The sequence below is a fragment of the Haemorhous mexicanus genome, chromosome 1 (genome assembly GCF_027477595.1).
Source record: "Haemorhous mexicanus isolate bHaeMex1 chromosome 1, bHaeMex1.pri, whole genome shotgun sequence".
Classification (NCBI taxonomy): domain Eukaryota; kingdom Metazoa; phylum Chordata; class Aves; order Passeriformes; family Fringillidae; genus Haemorhous; species Haemorhous mexicanus.
The window spans coordinates 37,827,458-37,848,173 of record NC_082341.1 but is presented as its reverse complement, the minus strand read 5'-3'; the positions used below and the strand labels follow the sequence as shown (position 1 = coordinate 37,848,173).

The 20,716-nt window shown below is 36.5% G+C and overlaps 1 protein-coding gene across 1 annotated transcript in view; it reads left to right on the top strand.

Annotated features, from left to right (window-relative positions):
• Positions 1 to 20,716, top strand: part of ZNF385D (zinc finger protein 385D) — a 408,882-nt gene that overhangs the window by 63,221 nt on the left and 324,945 nt on the right. Inside the window, exon 2 of the mRNA XM_059846143.1 lies at positions 20,114 to 20,392. Coding sequence (XP_059702126.1) covers positions 20,114 to 20,392 — 279 coding nt within the window. The remainder of the gene's footprint in view (positions 1 to 20,113; positions 20,393 to 20,716) is intronic.

Sequence of the window (20,716 nt, the reverse complement as noted above, 5' to 3'; positions counted from 1 at the left end):
CTGCTGATACAGATGCAGTATACTGCTCCCTAAACATGGTGACAGGTTGAATGTTGTCTATGCTGAAAGTGTCCTTGGAACACCTGATTTCTGTTCCAGAAAACATGTATGAATGCAGAAGACCTTCAAATGACTAAAAAATCTTTCATAGCAATCAAAAAGGAAAAAAAATAAAGAAGCGATGCATTAAAATCTGCCTTGTTAGAAATTTTCTACAAAATTCTGCATTTGGATGTAGTTCTTTCAAATAAGACAATAAACATTGAAACCACCATTATTAATACTAAATATCCACTTGCTTCTATTAAATGTAATCTTGGTGATGCATTTCTTAATAGCAGAAAATAGCAAACTTGAGGAATAACAAAACCTTGATTATGAACATGCCTTTCATTTTCTTGTGACACATGGCACAGATTAGAATGCATATATGAACAAAAATTGTGTTGTGCAAAAATATGGATGTAAGTGTTCTTTCTCTACATGTCTTAAACTTTGCTAAGGTCAAAAAAAAAGACTGAGCCACTGCATGAAATTTGATTAATAATCTGATTTGTTTATAAAATATTAATAAATTCTAGAGAGCTTACCAACACCTACCTGTATTTTAGTACAATTTTGCCCATGTAATTTTTTTTCTTACAGTTCTCTTTAGAAAATTTCCACTTTCTTATTTGCATGTGTGTGTTCTTAGCTTTCCTTCCTACACCTTAATGGGTGTGAACATTTCTCAGTGAGATGCCCTCCTCAGAACTATGACAGTACTGCATGCTGCCCATTGAGAAATCTTCCTCCACAAATTAAAATGAAGTAAACTAGGAAATTGTGGCAAATTATAATTACATTGTAATTATGAATAGCGCTGAAAAATACGATTTTTTTTTTCTGATATAGGACCAACTAAGTATTCCTTAGAGGCACTAAGTTATTAACATGCTAATGTTTTTTTTTTTTTTTTAATTCTGACCAAGTTGTAGCCAGCATGAAAATTGCCAGCATTGACATTCAAAAGAGTTTTTGAATTGCTAAGTGGAAAATTGAAGAGAAAATTATGTTTTACAGTAGAGTGGATCTTTGATTAAATGTTATATGCAATCACCAGTTTTCCCAAAAAAGTTGTGGGGTGCAGCACACTTCAGGAAATATTGTTCTAGTACAAATTTTATGCTCCTTATGCGAATGTGTTTTATGGGAACATGGGGAATATTGTACTCTGTGGATCACTATTCTCCCTTTAATATCACTTCATGTTCTTTCAAAAAGAGGAAGAATTGTGTATAATTGCCAGAAAGAGGAACAATGCAACCCAGACTTATGTCTCAAGTAGCCATTTTTTTTTTTTCAGTAAAATAGTCACGAGCTTGAATGAAACAACCAAACAAGCTCTTGGTGGCAAGAGAACTCATGTCCCATCTATAGCTGCAGGATTATAGTGTGGTATACAGTTAAATATTCCCAAAGCTTAGTGATAGCTTACTTTTGTCGCAGATTTAATATGATTTCATTTGAATTTATGATTTGAGAGAAGAACAGCTCTTGATTTTTTTGATTAGTTGGTGAATAATTACTGGAAATGCCTTGTAAAAGGGCAGAAAAGGGCCCCTTCCTTGTCGTGATCCATAAAATCTACAATGCCAAGGCAGAGGATGAAATATCTGTCCTTGAAACTTCCTGCTAGAATATTCTTTATGATCACGAAGATGCATAAATGAGTGTTCTGATTGCTGTTGTTGACATAGGAGAATTGCTGTTTACTAAGGTATGTTGGATGTCTTTAACATCTGAACAATTTGGCTTACTTTATTTTGTTTCATTTTGGCAGCCAGTAGTGTGAATTTAATATGTTTTAAATCAAATTGCTGGATTCAGAGCAAGTTCATTAAGGACTTTGATAATGAAATATCAGAACAGGCGAATTGCATTTCAACATGAATTAAGGCAAGCACAAGTTTAACAAGGTTCGTGAACTGGACTGAATTCATTAGGCTTTCCTTATCTTCTCTTTTATGTTATTAATTGAAAGAATATGCAAATCAAATAACAAGTCTGAGGATATGAACCTATAGAAATTAAAGATAAATACATGATGGACCATGAAGTCCTGAGTTTCATTTTCTGAAGAGGGTTGATGTTCACCAGTTCTGGACTTTTCCCCTGTGATTTGGTTTGAGATTTTCACATATCCAGTAAAATCTGGTTACTGAACAATTAAATAAACCTTTGGAGATTGTGAGCTGTTGAAAAAGTGCCTTTGTTCCTTAGTCCTTGCCTATGAGCTGTATTTCCTAACAAGAGTTAGGAAGCTGGCATGTCATACTATCCACTTGCCGCTGTAAATCTGTGTCCCTCTCTTCTCAGCCTTTCCCAGGAGATTTGGGCTTTATGCCTGTGCTAGGAAACCTGCATGTCATCCTCTTCTGTCAAGCAACGGTATTTGAAACAGTCCCATTAGAAGTGAGCAGAGATGCTATTTTTGTACAAGATCATGCTAAGTTCAGTGCTGGTATTGATTTATGCAGTGTTTAGACAACACACACTGGAAATACTGCATACAAATACAATTAAGATGAGCCTAATTCAACTTCTTTTCTAGAGTACAAACAGTAAGCATTCATTTACAAAAGTAATTTTATTTCTCTTGAAGGCCTAAAGTTACTCAAGCTGGAGAAGCTCCCGATGGTGTTGTTATTGCTAGGATACACTCCGTGTATGTGTGGGAGGGTGTGTTGGTCTCTGGTAGATGGCATTGACAGCATTGGGAGTGGAGTTCAGTGCTCCATGGAAATGATGGAGAGGTCAGGGAATGATTCACCCACACTCAGCTCCTGCCTGGGGCTGCAGTGGTGCCTGGAGGGGAGGGACTGACGCATGGGGGCTGCAGATCGCAGTTCCCATCGTGCAGCCGGACACCAATTTGTTCCAGCTGGAGTTTTGGTTGGTCTCTCTGCACACTGCTTTTAGTTTTAAAATATTAAGGTTGTCTTTTTAATAGGTCTGGCTGAACTAACAAATCCTGATTTTAACTTTTGTTCCTGTGCGGGCCACTGAGGTTTTCTACATTCTCTGTGCTTGATGAGAAGAATATAGTTGTCCCTCAGCTGGGTTAAGGAACATCACAAAAATTTAGTCCATCCCAAACATGAAACAATATTTTCCTGAATTTAACCAGTGAAACAAAATCCAGGGAAAGCATCTAGAAGGAATAAATAAACAAGTTTTTTAAATTTTGAACTATTATTCTCACGGAAAAGCATTTCCTGCCAAGTAACTGTACTCCGTCTATTACTCAAGTGTAACTAAATGTTCACTTGTTGGGTAATTCTTAAATGTGTAGAAAGATACATCTACCTGCAGCCTGCAAAATCTGTCCTCCAGTGTTTTGGTGATAGCATTCAGCTGCTTTGGAAAATATTACATGTTCAAAGCATTAAACAAATATTGGCTAATTAACTGAATAATTTAAAGAACAAAAGTATACTTCCAACAATGCAGAAGACTGTGCTTAGCACATAATAGAGTAGTGATACATGGATTTCAAGTGTCTTTAGCAGATTTAGAGGATGCATTGTATTGTGTGAATACAATTGGATAAATGTCTTAATCTGTTAATTTCACATTTATAATGACTGGATTTAAATGCCACAAAATGGCCAACAGTGTAATAATTTTTTAAAAAGTCCTTGTGAATACTGAAAATACTTGCATGTTTCCCTTATCTAATGATGTTTTTATGATGAAATAGTACTTTAATTATTATACAGAGACTGCTGATTTTAGAAATTGCAGAAATACTCATATAAGTTAGACTAAAACAATCAACAGAGTATACTAATTGTGTGTGTTTGGTTTTTAGGCTCACTTTGGGCATAATTTTAAATATCTTGTCCTTTTAGAAAAGATATTACAAAAAAATACAACCAAGATGTCAAAGCTTTATTAATGACCTAAAAAATTTCTCTTAAGCACATACAGACACTATATAGAATAATACTAGTCATAGCAATTATTCAGCAGTTTCTTGGGAAAGACCACTGAAATTGAGGAGCAGATCACCTTTTCATAGGAGTTTTCTTTTGTGTTACACTTTCAATTTCTAAAATATTATATCCAAAATTCAAATATTAGCCTTTATCTAAGCACTTGCCTTTTCTGTTTGGGGCATTCCTTTGATTATTTTGCTCCTCTTATATAGAAAGCATTGATTACAGTGACCATGAAATTATTTGCCATTTCTCTGGGCTATTTGGTACTTTTTCCTGCTGAATTCTCAAGTGGCAGAAAATCACATGGTCTTCTAATGTATTTTCTCTTTAAATAGCAAACAAAAGGGAACAAGAGGCTATGAAAAATGCTGCTGTACCTCTCTTCCTGTTAGACATAATATGATGTTAATAAACAAACCTTTGATATTCAAATAACAAAAGTTTTATTTTTCAGTTTTCTTTTAAACTACAATAATCTCGGAAAAAATAAAGTTGTGTAGAAAAGGAAAAGAAGTAGAGAAGAGGAGGGTGGGAAAGAAAGCAGAGAAATTGTCTGTTAATGTTAGTGTTAGAATCTGTGCTAAGTTCAGACACTTAGCATGAATTCAAGTTTCACTTGGCAACTGCATGACTGAATAAAGTTTTTTTGTCCTGATGCAGACAGGAATTGTACCAGATTTACAGACGCAGTAAAAGGCTTTCAACAAGGTTGCTGTTGTCAGCACTGAGTGTTTCTCTATAAAGTATTTTTTTCAAGCTCCTGCAGGTAATAAAGAAAATATAATAGTGCTTGTTTCTCATTTTCCCAACTTCACTGCTATTTGCAACACTAAAATGTAGATGTTTTCTACATCTTGCTCTTATCGTCTAATATTTAATTTAATTTAAAATACTTCTGCAATATTTTTAAGTTCAGAAAGATTTGGTTTCTTTTGTGTCTCTGTAGGCAGTCTTTCCAACCCAGTTTCTTTTTTTATATGATGTATGTTTCCTTCAGTGTATTTTAGGAAAATAATACCTTTTTGCAATGGCAATGGAAGATCTTTGGGCTTCATAGTAATGCAATTTTTAGCTGAATATTCTTTTGCTGCTGCTTTTTTTGTGCCTCTGGTGCTGATACAAAATTTAAGGTTATGAATATGTCTTAATTAGACTGTTCATCTTTAAAGAAGGAACCTTCTTTGTGATAAAGAGATTCTGTGATGAAAAGTTCTGTGTAATGAATGTGCTTGAAGAAGGGGGATTGTATCTCTCGGTATGGAAGCAGTTGGGGCTGTTGGAGTAATTGGAAGCATGATGGGACAGGACTGCTCTGCAACTTAATGTGCATAGTCACCTCCAAAAGAGGAACTGAGAGGAAGCATGAAGTAAGTTCTCCAGGAACAAAGCTGTCTTTGCAGTGCTTTATGGGGAAGTTTATGTGAGTGATTAGCAGCACTGAGTTGGGACAAACAAATCATCCTAGTGGAAATTATGTCAAAGTAGAGCAAGGAACAAATGTGAAAGTGAGTGTGAAAACAAATATGAGATACTAATGATGTTTGGTGTGTTGCATAGCTAAGGGTATTACTTTAGTTAAAAAAGTCAGCTGCATGTTGTGGTCAATATTAACGGAGAGCTGCTTAGAGAAAAGAAATCAGAATGAAAATGAGGATCTGCAAGGAGAAAGACCACAAGGCTATCAGGAAAATATGAGTTTTGACTTAATGAGTTTCCTGAAGGTCAGTCTTATGATGCTGTCCTTTCTGTTTGTTCCTTGGCATAATCCTGAAGTGTGGTTTAAAGTTCTCACTGTCCAAAAATGTACTCAGTTACTGTTATTAAAATGGACACCAGAGCCCTTACCTAGCTAACATCTACAATATCAAAGTGGATTTCCTTTAGTTTCATTACAAATATTTATATACTTATCTATCTCACGCCATTATCTCTATATCTCCCCCCTTTATAAATTTTTTTTTCTTTCTTTTCTTCACTGATGAACTATTGGTAGAGTGGGTTCTTGTTGCATATTGTGAAAACAGAAAACTCTTGCATACGTGCTCAGAAATGACTTTTATGGAGGTAGGTAACATTAGCAAATGGCTTTCTTCAGGTGGTCCACTTCTTCCATTACTCCTGCAAATTAGTGGAGCCCAAAAGTTCATATCTGAAGGATGAAATCTGCAGAGTCAGCTTGAGAGGAAAGCTCAGGGTTGGAATAGCTTGGTTTTGCTATGTTACTTTATGCCAGAATTTACCGTGTTTGATTGTACATTTTGTAAACGTTGCTGGTTTTTATCTCTGTGGTGAGCAGAAGGCTCCTGCAGGCAGAATAAAAGGCTCTTGGGGCATCATTTGTCAGCTAATCCCACTGTTAAAAAATGCTCTCTCAGGAGGAGAAAATCTTGTGCTATCTTCATAGCTGTGAGAAAATACTGTGCCACTGTGAAACTTACTCATACCTTGGGTGTTGGCTACCCTCTTTCATTTAATATTTCTCCACTGGGACGCTTGTCAGCTTGCCCTCAGAGGAGACCCATCCACCTTCTAGTGTCTCTCTTGATGATTCAAGTGGTGACAGCAGGAAGAGTGGTAGCTGCTTTGTTTCCTACCTGTTAGTAGGTGACTGTGGTACTGGCTGTGATACTTGCCTGTAATCAAGCACACACAAAGTGGCCATCACATGGCATTCAGGTGCCCAGCAGATGACAAACATATCAGGCACGTGCCTGGCACGTGTAATTCACATGCCAGTCATGTGCATGGCACATGACATTAATCACACACCTACAACTGGCAATCATGAGCCCGACACTTTAGCACAGAACAAAATTTGAAATTTACTGACCTAGAGTGGCTTGGGCTGTAGGGATCAGAGGCTGTTGCTTGTCTTTCTCATTAACATTTAAGTTTGTGCAAGGAAATTTGAAAAACCTTTATCACTTTGTTTGATTAATTCTTCAATAAATGAAGACCCCTGCAGAAATGCTTGATATAAGAGGTATCCAGTATAGATGATCACTGCTTTGGTTTGTGTATGAATTCTCCTTGTGATGGAAGTTTCAGAATTTGCTGAAGCAGCAAAAAATTGATAATGTGGAATGAAGTTCAGTCAATGAAGAGTGATAAGTGTAGTGATCAATAAGTGAGTGATTTGTGAAAAGCAGTTGATGACAGTAAGTGTGTGTTGGTTCCAAATGTGTTTGCCATAGGAACAAGGCATGCTGAAATGGATAACACTGCTGTGCTGCAAGGTAAGCCATTCCCATTTTCTTCCTGACAGTTAAAGTTGATAACAAATGGCATTATTTGGCTCGATTTAAATAGTAAAATAATGAGGATTTTGTCTAAACTAGGGAAATGAGGGATAGGATGGAGTAGTCTTTTGTGTGCAGTGGCTTAGGGGGAGGTCACTTGTTCAGTTATTTGGTTTTAAGCTGTGGTTTATATGGCTTTGCTTACATGCAGTGTTCTCTCTTCGTACGCCTCTGCGACAAACAAAATGAAAATGTGACAAGGATTTCAAATGGATTGCCATTAAAATGAAGCCAAAGTAAATAAATGTGTATTGGGAGATTAATTTTTTTTAACTTGGTTGCCCATAATTCAATAGTTTTTCTTCTGTCAAATAAATTTCCCAGGGAAGAAACAATATGTAGGTTTATGACTGAAGTAGCAATTTGCCATTGTTTGGATGTTATTACCTTGTAGAGCTTCTCTCATTGGTCACATATACACTGACTATTAGGTAAATGAATTGTAGCTTTGTGAATTTGGCACTCAACAATGAAGTTTTAGCTATTGTAATTTTTGCACTTTTTAATCATTATAGGTTTCCCTTTTCTGATTTTAGTCTTAGAAATTCTTACTCATGCAGGTAATCCCATTAAAATTCACTGAGACTGCTAGTCAGGTAGTCTTGGTCTAAATTAATAAAGGAATCTCATTTCTATTCTTCTACAGTACAGGTATATAAAACACTGAAAGTGCTTTAAGTGTTCTTTAACCCAAGCAGTAAAAGATACCATAAATTTAAAAAGTGACAGTTTCTATAATACATAGAAAGAACAGCAGAAATTATGGTGACTGCTGAGATGCTGAAATTACTATGAATTTCCTTTTGTTAAAAGGAAAATGGGGATCTGATTCTGCTTTTCTTGCACTGTTTTTATGCCGGTGTTATGCCACTGAGTATAGTGGCTGGCAACCTAACTTGCATCTGTATAGTGTGTATATATATATATATATATATATATATATATATATATATATATATATGTGTATATATATATATATACATACATCTTGCAATTTGAGGAAAACTGATCCAGTTAGGTGTCTGGGTTTTTAGTGGAACGAGCACCATGTTGTAAAACTCTTTCAATAGCTAAAGTTCACTGCTACCATTGTATTTAACTTTTCTCTAACTACTCTAAAAAGTTAATTTTGATCAAACTTATGAACATATCCTGTGACCTGCAGTGTTTTAGATTAAGGTGAATTGGAGAAGGTAATTCTGAGGAAAAAAACCTTGAAATATCAGGCAGTTTAATATTTTGTCGAGTGTTCTAAACTTTTGCCATAAAATTATTTTTCATATTGAGTTAATCTTGAAAATTTCATATATATTTTTTATCAATAGTCTTTAATTGCTTTTACTTCTAATAAACATTTTAATGAAAAGTTGAGTCATCATTCTTAAAAAATAAGTAGTGGAGCAAATCCCAGGGATTTTTATAAACTTGTTCTATGTATAATAGAGTTTATAAGCTGCTTCATCTGAATCAGCATGCCTGAAGGGAGAAACTTCATAGGTCTTTCAGGGCTTTGAATTCCACCATGCTTGACTTCTCAGGGCTTTTCAGCATGTTCAGCCTACCCGACAGGTTGAGAGATGTTGCAGATGGCCAGCAGAGCTAGAAAGATTTTCCTCACTCAGCAGCAGTCGTTTTTGCAGATCACAGTGGCTGAGCAAAGTGCTCAGGCTGCTGAAAAGCAGCAGTTCAGGGTCTGTGCTGTGAGCACTCACTGCAGAGAAGTGCTGCTGTGAAGGTCTCCCAGAGAAAGCTGGAACTCATCAGTTATTTTACTTTCTGTGTGTGTGTGTATTTGCTGCCATTCCCATGCTTTCCATGGTTCTTTTTCAGAAATACATCAAATCATGGGAGGATATTTCAGAAAGAACCATTGATTTTTAATTATTAGCAGTGCATGCCATATAAAGCCCAACAAAAAAAATAACACGGTGGTGGAATTCTGAAGGTGGTGGTCCAACACAACTTTGAATGGAAAAGATGTATAAAAATACACAGATTTCTGCAAAAACTGGAAAAAGCTTTCCTATTTTAGAAGGTTTTTTTTGTATTTTAACATTAGTAAGGCACTGTCATTGATTAATGTGTTCAGTGAACTCCTGGGCCTCTCTGATAGGCTTTGGGTTTTGGAAGATACTCCTGGACTATGCTGTGCAATCAGTAATTTCAAACAGGGGCTGACTTTTAGAAGCAAAGTGGAGCAGCAGTTCCTGCTTTGGAGGGGAGGTATGGGCTTGCATTCTCTAGTGTGACCATGTTTTCCTGCATTTCCATACTTTTATTGTGGAACTGTATATGTCCAAATTCCAAATAGGTGTAATGTATTTCCGAGATCTTGCATCAACAAACATTTACAGAAATAATTTCAAACCTTCCTCTTACACTTAGCTTAAAAGCTATTTTCCTTATAAAGAATATAAGCAAATTCTCCCTAGTATGCCCTGCCTTCATTTTCCACACAATTCAACAGAGGAGTGAATTACACTCGTGGGAAAGTAATGCAAGGGAAAAGCTAGTGCCATAAATATCTCATTGCCCAGGATGTCCTCTTAGGTCCTGATATTTTATGATGCATTTTCCTGAACGTGCACAGGCACACACACTCACCCTGTGGGATTATAGCAGTCACGCCTTAGAAATATATTTACATTCACTAATAGTGAACCACCTGAATTTATCCCAAATAAAAAATAAATCATCCCACTTTCTGTATTCAGTAATTAGATTCCTTTTGCACATTTTTATTTTTGATGCATAAGCGTTTCTATAAATGGATTACATCTGGGTACTGTGATGAAAAGGTTATTAGAAATGTGACACAGACAGATAGTCCTTGTGTTAAAATAAGTCCCCAGTGGCAGAAGCGAAGCTCTACATTGGCCTTGTGTGACTGTAACAAAAGATTTTAGCTGCTGCTCTGGGACACTGTGCCATCCCAAGGAAACATAAATAGGTCCAGGTCCCACAATTTGTCTTTCAGATTTTTTTACCAGTGCATGTCCAGGATAGTCTGATTTGCTAGACATTATTTTTAGATCCCTAATACTGATGAAGAGATTTGGGTAAATGTGTAGTTGACAAGCAGAAACATTATGTCAGCCTTGGAGACAATAGCAAAGGCATTGTCTGTCAAGCCATGATAGAGAATATGCTTTTTGAATTCCACACAATATGTTTATACTTCTCAGCTAAAATTGTAACAGCTACCCAAAAAACCACATGCTGTAAACTGGCAGAAATTGTGTTCATATTACCATGAATGCACGGGTGAATGCAGTATTTAAAGAAAATGCAATCCAGAGGTTTGAGAGTAAGATAAACAACAATAACTTTCACAGGCACTTGCAGAAACATCTGCTAGCATTTCCAAACACAACAGACTTTCACCTTGATGTGTTTGCATTGCTTGGAAAATGATCTGGTCTCCATTAAATTCAACACTAAATGGCCCAGTGGGTGTAATGAAGCAATAACATAATAAAAAAAAAATCCCTATACTTGTAAATGTTGCCAGAGCTATCTGAATGTTTTATAATGAGCAGATGATCTGAAAAAAAAAGATTCCTGCTGTGAAAGTATAAATGATAATATTCAACCATAAGACTTTTTCCTCAAGGTTTTTTTTTTAACAGAGTGTTTTTAGAAAAGCATTTAGAGAAAAGCAAAAGTAGAACTTTGTGTTTGATGTAGAAATATTTTCCAAAGGGAGCACTGATTGAAGCACTAAAATTGCTCTGTTTTGCTCTTCTATGGTTCCTGTGTTTTCAAGGTCTTTTGTTTAAAAATATCCACACAGCAATTCCCTAAAACAAAATTATAACAAAATGGAGGGGGAGATTGTCTTTCGGATATTTTCATGTGTGGTAAACATTGCCATTTACTAGAACCTTAGAAGGTTTGAGTATTCAAACCATAGAACTTTGAAAATATTTGGAAGTTATCTTTCAAATACACCAAAGAGTAATTTCTAAAATTTCTTTGATTAAAAAAAAAGAAAGGAAAACCCTACATATTTCTGGCATTTCTTTTGAGCTGAAAACAAAAAAATCTTATTTTTAGTTATCTCTTGCTTGTAGCCTTTAATTTCCTCTTCCTTGTTGTTTCTACATTTATTCCCAGTTTATTTTATTTCATTTCATGACTAATGGCTGCATTTTTTTGTGCATAATAAAGATTTTAGGAGTTGAACTGGCTTTCTAAAAATCATTGTTCTTTATTCTGCAATGTTTGGGTTTCTTTGTGGAAAGTGGTGGTTGTTTATTTTTTTTAAACAGAATTCCCACAGAGCTTATTCATGTGGCTTGCCTTTTTAATTCTCTCCCTGTTTCATTTTGTAGATGTATTTTCATCAGCATATTGCCAAAATACTTATTTCTGAAATACTTAATCACAAAAGGGAAAAAAAAGGAGCCTGTGCATCCAAAGATATAACCTATCAGCAAACTTGCCACAAACACTAACTGAAACTTAATTTTAAAAATTGCCTACTTGGATACAGTGGTAGTGATTGTATTGGAGTGTTAAAAATGGAACTTTCTCGTCTGCAAAATGAGTTGCTTGTTATGCCCAAACAGCTGTTCGTGCTCTTGCTTTCTGCTGAGATAAAGTTTTGATTGGATATTTAGGTACTGGGAAAACTAAAGATATTTGAGATGGAAAATGGCACTTATAGGATATCTGAATGACAGGTTGTAGGCTGATTTCACATATGGGAGTCTGTAAAAAGTGATTTTTATCTGTGAAATCAAAAGTAATATTCTTGTATCAGCAATAGTGTTGCCAGCAGGTCCAGGGCAGTGATTGTCCCCCTGTACTGGGCACTGGTGAGGCCACACCTCAAATCCTGTGTTCAGTTTTGGGCCCCTCCCTACAAGAGGGACATTGAGCTGCTGGAATGTCTCCAGAGAACGACAATAAAGCTGGTGAAGGGTCTGGAGCACAAATCTGATGAGGAGCAGCTGAGGGAGCTGAGGATATTTTTAGTCTAGAGAGAAGGAGGCTCAGGACCTTATCATTCTCTGCAGATACCTGACAGGAGGGTATGGACAGGTGGGGGTCAGTCTCTTCTCCCTGGTAACAAGTGGTAGGAGATGTCCTCAAGTTGTGTTAGCAGAGGTTTAGACTGAATATTTGGAAAAATTTCTTCAACAATAGGGTTATCAAGCAGTTATGCACCCTGCCTAGGAAACAGATAGAGTTGCCAGTCTTGGGGATATTTAACAGACATGTGGATGTGGCTCTTGGGAGCACAGTGGACTTGGCAGAGCTGGGTTAACAGCTGGGCTTGAAGATCTTAAAGATCTGTATCAACCTAAAAGATTCTATTATAATAATTCCTTATTCTATTTTTTCACATCCCTTTAAAACCTGTTCTGACTGCCTACCTTCTCAGAAATATTGCTAAAGCCAAGATTTTGTCCAGCAGAGGCAGCCAGAATTGCAGTTGGGTTTTTCTGTCCCTTTTGTTTGAGCTCAGACAACTCTGACTACCATTGACAGGAGTTGTGAGTTTCGAGGCTGTGAGCACAATTTCGTATGTGAAAATCAAGAATATGGAATAAAATCATGCACTTTAGGTTGCTTGACAGCAACAAATTTTCTTGGTAGGCAGAGCCTGCAAAGCTTTGCTAGCTCTACCATTTGTCATGCTAATTACTGCCTCAGGTACAAGGTCTGTACCAAGACATCCTGCTGGTGGAGAGGGAAGTGACAAAACACGAGCTGCTCACGTTACCTGCATGGGAGGAGCATCCCTCTGGACCTGGGTAACACACACATAGCTGAACCTGTGTCTTTTTCTGGCCCTCTTTTATGCAGAAATCTTTGTTTTCACAAGGACTGTTTCTGAAAACAGATTGAATAGAAAGCAAATGAGGGAGTTTTCATGGCTTCTAAGTCATCACTGTAGTGCTTCTCAGATTTTAGAAGCTGATGTTTGCAAATTAATTACTTGGCCTTTAAATAGTTCCAAACCACCCAAAGTGCTCCATTATGTTAGCACAGGCTTGAGAAATAGATATGTATTACTAGCTAATTGAATAACATATGGTGTTGATTAGTGCTTAGCTCTTTTTATAGAACTCAATTAAAAAACTGACTGCAGTATATTTTCAGACTATGAGATGTCTGTTAGTTGCTTCTGGCACGAGGGAACTGCTGAACCAAGAAACGATGAACTTTTTCTGCTTAGTCCATCTGTAAGTTCCTTTAGGATCTCTTGGTGCACGTGGCTGTGATGGGACCTAGGCTGGGGTTTGTTCATTTCCTGCAGTATTGAAATGCAGCCGTTCCTGAAAGATTTGAGTGCTCTCCTGGCAAAGCAAAACAAAAGCCCAGGCTTTTATTTTCTGTGCTATTGCTTAAGGTATACAAATATACAATGAGCTGGTTTCAAATGGATAAGTATCTATTCTTATAGCATTCAGTTTGCAGAGAAGCATTTCTTGGGAGGAGTCCTAGGACAGAGACATAAAATTTTAAAGCACTCCAACCCCAAATAATGTCAACCTCATTTTACCTCATTCCCCCTCAGCAATAAACATGTGTGGAAAACGTGCCTTTATTTCTTTTGCTTGATGCAGTTTTTCCTTTAGAGATTATTTTCCTCTTAGACTTCACAAAAACACCTGAGATGATGATGATTATGAGCTTCTTATTATTCCCATGGATGATTGAAGTGGTGTAGCAGCTAGCAGCAGTGATCAGACTGGTTGGAGCTGGTAGGATGCAGAGAAACAATAAACAAGAAAATAAGATGTTTCCCTCCCTGACTTTTCTTACCCCCCCGCTAAGATGCCTCTTTTACTCTATTTTGTGTGGAATTTTTAAAGAGAAAATTTGGTAAATATCGACTTTAAATGTGATTTGATCTGAGCTGTATTAGGCACACGGAAAGAGATGCTGAGTTTTATCCACAGTTTTATCACTGACTATTAATTTAGCTCTTGGGTGTATGACTTGACAAAATCTTCCTCAATTTCTAGAAACAAGTGATTATTCTTGCTACTAAAAATCATAGTAGAAAAGACTTCCTACAGTGTAAAATTACTTAATGCATATATTTTCCAGATTTTCATATCAAATTTTATTGTATTATGCGCTATTTGGAATTTAAATTTAATCAGAATGGCTCAGAAAGGAGACCCTGAGAAATCGATTGGTTTCTAAAAAGCATTTCAGAACCCAGTAGATTCCCATTCCACAGTAGCTCTTCCAGTGAAATGGCATCCATCCATCCATCCATCCAGAGAAAACAGATGAGTCCTACAGCGTATCCTGAAGGTTACTGAGGTCATTTGGGAGGGATCTGTGTTCCACAGATGCAGTGCTTTCCCCGTGAGTGCCCCGTCACCGCTTTGCTGCTCAGTCCCTTTTGTTGTCCGTTTGCTCTGCGGCAGCCGCGATGCGCAGAGTGGGCCGTTCATGACTTCGGTCGCTCTGGGCTCTAAACCAGGAGCAGGTGCAGCCACGACCAAAACCAGAAAGCTGCAGGGTTGGGATCATCCAGTCATAATGGGGGGTGGAAGAAGCCAAGGATATTTTAGTTTTGTATTCCTGATCCTTCCCCCAGGCTGCCCTGCCCCCACCGTCCATGTTTAAAATAGATGGCAGTATGATCATTTTAGGCTTCTCCCAGGAATACCTTTCTAGAGCTAGCATTTTATTCAGTGAGCTCAATTAAAGGTTGCAAAGGCAAGTTACCCCTCATGGGCTTTTTGGTAAAGGCATCACAAGTACCCAATGCAGCAGGGCGCTTTAAGGAGCATAGCATAAATAGGAAAACTTCAGCTCAGAGATACCAGTTTTCAGAAGGTTCCTGGCACATAGTTTCACTCACAGCGTGAAGAAGATTCTTAAAAGCTTGATGCAAAAGTCATTGTGCTGCAGTGACTTATGTCAACTGAAAGATTGAACAATGTATTTATGAAATTCAAAAAGATGAGAAGATTCCAGTTATTACCTGAGGGTTTAGCATCCCCCAAATATGTGAAAACTGACAAGGTGAAGATATTGATAAGTGATCAATCTGTCTTTTTTTTTCCCTCTTTTTTTTCCCCTTTCTTTTTTAAATATTGCATTTACAATAGTTTTTTGAAAGTAGATGGCATCTCTCAATATTTGTTATCTTTTGATATCTCAGAAAATGAGTATTATTATTATTAGCTGCGAATGTTCAGTCCTTTTAGTGTTTGGAGAGACATTATGACAGGCAGAGCAAAATTTATCCCGTCTAATTTGAGATCTACAGCATAGACATCTGTGAAGGAAGAGGAATATGTTTTTCTGACCACACAACATCTGAGTTTATGCTTTAGTCTGCTTCACAGTGAGATGGCTGTGCATAGGGTTTCTTGGTGAAATTTAAAGTGTCTAGGAATAGAGTCTGGGAATGAGTAACTGAGATACAAACATCTGCATCTTTGATGATTGCTACTTGAATGTCTTTCACAGTTTTGAAAATAAATATTAGAAATCCCTGAATATTGTAATTAGTGGACTTTGTCCTCAATGCCATGTCTATCTCTTCTATCCTTCAGCTATGACAGGAATGTTTTTATTGTAGCAGCCTGTTGGGAAGTAGACAAGGAGATATGCTTTAAGATGTATAGAATCATAGGATGGTTTGAGTTGGAAGGGACCTTAAAGATCACCTAGTTCCAGCTATCCTGCCATAGGAAGGCAAACTTCCTAGGCCAAATTATGCAAAGCTCCATCCAACTTGGACTTGAACCTGTCCAAAGATGGAGAGTCCACTTCTCTTGGTAACCTGTTCCAGCGGCTCACCACACTTAAAATGAGATAATTTTTTCCCTAATACCTAATCTAAACATATCCTCCTTCACCCCGAGGCCATTTCCCCTTGTTCTATCACTACAGGCCCTTGTGAAAAGTCCCTCTTCAGCCTTCTTCTAAGCCCCTTCAGGTACTGGAAGGTTTCTCTAAGGTCACCCTGAAGCCTTCTCTTCTCCAGGCTGAACTAAGTCATTCATCAATGGCAGGAGGTCTGCATTCAATACGACAGGCTTACATACACTGTGGTCTCTGGGATTCCTGTGCTCTGCTGGCCTCTTAAATGTACCCAACATGTTTAAGTACTATGTACACAGAGCCAAAGTCACAGTGATTGATACAGTTCTATGCTGATAAGATGGTCTGGAAAGAGAACAATTAGTTGTAGCACAAAAGAGTAGTATTTCCTTTCAATTTTCTTGAATAGAAAGTATGCCATTAGCTTGTAGCTAAGAAGGTAATGGTTGTTTCAGGGAAGGAAGTGATTTCTAATCCCCTACTTTCAAGCACATTTTAGAAGAGAAATCCCCAGGAAGTAGCTATGTTATCTAAGGCAGCAAACACCACAAATTGTAGTTGTGCTGGTTTTCCATATGGGACAGTTTTCTACTTCACAAAGCTATAATGTCATTCAAAGTTCATTTTACTGGTAAGCATCATTGAGCCAAAATTGAGTTCAGAGCCCCAGGGTAAGTAAATGTAAGCATTTATCCAGAGTGCTATTTAAATTGGCATGAAATTTTGGGGTCTTGGTTGCCTAGTTCACTCATTTCTAGTGCTCTGCAGGCTTCATTAGGGCCCCTAAAATTAAGAAGCTGGCTTTCTTTTATGGGGAAAGAATAGTTCTCTGCAAAACTGATGACTTTAAAAGATATGTAACCAATACAGTAAGCATGAACTCTATATTATGATGGCAGTGAAGGAGGTTCTCATTAAAAACTTATCCACATACTATCAAGCCAGTAAGACACTGATAAAAAATTAAAAATTGCTTTTAAAGTTAAGTTTTTTAACCATATTCTGTGTAATTTTGCAATAGGAAGAAATAACCATTCTTTTCCTTGCCAAACAAAATTGCTGTCTAAATATTTTTACTCCAGAAAATGGAAGTATATAATGATGCATGCATGAGCTGAAGGCCTGTTGCTTTCATGAGTTAGGCTGCATGTGTGTTGGTTTAAACACCAGTGGATCTTTACAAGATTTTAAGAAATTGATTTTTTTTCCCTGTTTATTTAAAAATACTATTTGGAGCAGTAAATTCTATTTTAAATGCATGTCAGCATATTATATTCATATATATCCCTCTTCTTCATCACTTGCTATCTTTATTTACTTGTTCCTTAAGAAATATTGAATAAGAATCACTCTGAATGTTTTAATTAGAAACTGCTTCTGTTTTTAAAAAAATTTTTTCTTCACATGTTCAATTTTTTCTTAAATGGATCGTTTTGAGTACTGCTATGTAATGCTGGCTTTACAGGTGTAAAGGTTTGTAATATGTCCCTTTAGTCCTTTAGCAGTCTCATTATATATTCAGAAATCACTGTGTATCTGTAAAGAATATGATGATGTACTGTAGTGAAATATATATTTCTAAAACTTCTGTTGCCCTAGTTGTTACCTAAACTCCAGTTATAAATTATCCCCTTCCTCCAGATTTGATAGTAGCATGGACATACACAAAAATGTATTGCAGCTCTAATGATGTCACATGCTTTTCTAAGGAAAGCACATGGTAGATGTACAAATCACTTATTTCCAAGGTAGAATTTCCCTTATTATTTTATTGTGCCAATATTGAGTGTGCATTTTGTGATTTTGTTTTTTGTAATGAGATTTTAAAGCAAGACAGATTCTATATGCCAAAAATAAGACTTTTAATGGATTACACTGTTTTGACTGGAATATTAGAAGCATGTAATAGCATGCTAATACATTTTATTAGGCTGCCAGTTAATGTGTGTAAATGTTTCAAAAGGAATGAGTCATGCATACACATAGCATACAATGTTTAATTTACTAGATTATATTTGCTTATGAAGTTGTACATCTTGGTTGAAAAATCTGGGTTTTTTTATAGTAATCTTATGCCTATATGGCTAGCACTATAGGTCTAGAGATATATTGTTCTTGTAATTTTAAATTCACACTGCTCTCTAGTGGGGAATGCTTTCAATGCAATAGATTATATATATATATATGTGTGTGTGTGTGTGTGTGTGTGTGTGTATATATCTTTTTTATTTTTTTATATACAAAATGTATATAAAATGGGATTATTGAACTGTTGCTGGCATCTAGACCAATTCTCTGAAACTAGTTCTATTGTGATAGCTTTTTAATCCTTATACTGCTTTGATTAAAGACTGAATTCACTAATTTAAAAATATTCTAGACAGATGAATGTTTGGAGTGAACAAACTCCAGAAGGGCTGAGAGGTTGATAGATTTATGCTTCTTCCTCAGGAGAAACCTCCTCCATCTGTTAGGAGAAATTTGCTATAGGTCTGCTCTTGAAAAACATCAGGTTTTCTTCTAAGCTTCTATGGTCTCACAGTGTCTTTCACTTTTGAATGAATTGTTTAGCCTGCTCTCTCATCTCTTGCTTTCAACAGCTACAATCCTAGATAAGACCTGACTACACAGAAGCTGAAATAATACTGACAGATCTAGTTGAGTGGGGTTTAAATCTACAGCCAGTGCAAAGGTCCTCTCAGACTTGAGTCTGTACTTTCTTAAATGAAATGGGGTTTGGTTAACATAGAACGCAATGCTAATTAGATATCAAGCAGATCTGAAAACTGAGATTGAAACTGATTTGAATATTGATAGATTTTAGATTTGCTTCTTTAGATAAATTTGTCTTTGTGATTTGATTTGAAGGCAATAATAATCTTTAAATCCTTGTGAGATCTGTTAAAAAAGCTAAGCTGATGAAATTTCAGTCATTTGAAGCTCTCTGAAGAATGATTTGCAGCATTTTGTTGTAATCAAACCCAAATCTGGAGGCTTGTTTTAGACACTGAAATTCTTCTGGATCTGGCATTAAAGACCCATTTTCTTGTGTAGCTGCAATAATCTTTTTTTGTCTCTAGGTTGATTGATTTGTCAATTAGAGACCAAATAGCATCATCGTATTTAAGGCTGCAGTAATTTTGTCACTCAAAGTATAGATTAGATTCTTTGTCTAGACCTTCATTTATTCACTAAGTCTGGGTGAACAAGCACTTTAAAGATTTATATGGTATATAAAGGTCTCATCAAAATGCTAAGTTGGTATAACATTTTGCATTCCTTGAATATAAAATTAGCTTTGCAGTGCTCAGAGCATGTCTTTACCTGTGCCATTTCTGCTCACTTTTAATCACGGAAGCTCACAGTTACACTGGTTTCACTTGAAGTTCTGCAGATGGGATTATCTGCTCATTTCTGTAGCTGTTGCTGTCTGTATTAGCTGAATCTTAGCTAACTATCCTTTAATTATAATCTGGGGTGGTTAAGATACGAAACTAATAACATGTTTATTTGTCTTTGAACTACTCCGAGAAAGTTGTGAAGTTATGAGACTTGGGCTTGAAAGCAATAACAGGAAGTGGGGAGAGGATGACTGGGGCTGCTAAATATTTAATAAACTCAAGGGTGAGGTCTGTGCTCATGGAATTAATATATAAGCGGGGGGAGGTTCTGTTAATTATCCCTTCTCCCCTTTTTCTTCCATTGACTGAAGGATTGTTTTATCTCACATTTTTTTCTCAGCTCCTACAGTGTTTTTACCCTTTCTTAGATAAGTTTTCACAGGAGGTGCCACAGCCACAACTGATGGTAGCTCAGCTTTGGGCACTTGGCTGGGAAGTTAGTCAAGTTACATAGAAGAACTGAAAAAGTTGAAGAGAAAGCAAATTATATGAGTGGAAATATAATGTTAAAATATAAAATGCAAAAATTATTTTCTGCCTTTTAGTGGTTTGTGATTGTTGCTATCTTGTCTATATTATTTTGTGTTTTTATCAATTTTCTCTCATGTGTTTTTTTTCTTCTCAGAAAATATGAAGAAGCCCTGGAGCCCTGATTTACCAGTTGATAACCAGTCATACAATTCAGATTTCACATCTCTCCCAGACCGGGAAGGTGAGAAAGAATTAGCACCTGATGGCACTGAAGAAAAGAAGGAGAGAGAAAAGAAACACACCAATTTCACTTTGTGTAATGTCTGTAACATTCAGCTAAACTCTGCTGCTCAGGCACAAATCCACTACAACGGCAAATCCCATCAGAAGAGGTTGAAACAGCTCAGCAATGGAAATCTCAAAAGTGATAATGGTAAGCATTATAATATATAGGTCTTTGCCATGCTTTGATCTGAGATATGCAGCAATGTGCACTGTGTTGTTATATATGAATATAAACTTTGTTTTATTCAGACAACAAATACTTTGAAGTTACAGCAAAGGCTTTTGGTGACTTCAGAGTGCTGGAGGTCATCCCTAGCATCTGGCAAACAGCTTAACATATACCATCTGTGTTATTACAAGAGTTTTCAGTTTATATTTTGTTTACATAATGATGTTGATTCAGATTCTTTCTCATTTCATTTACATTTTGATGGTTTTCGGCATAATCAGTGATATTCCGTATTTTACAGTC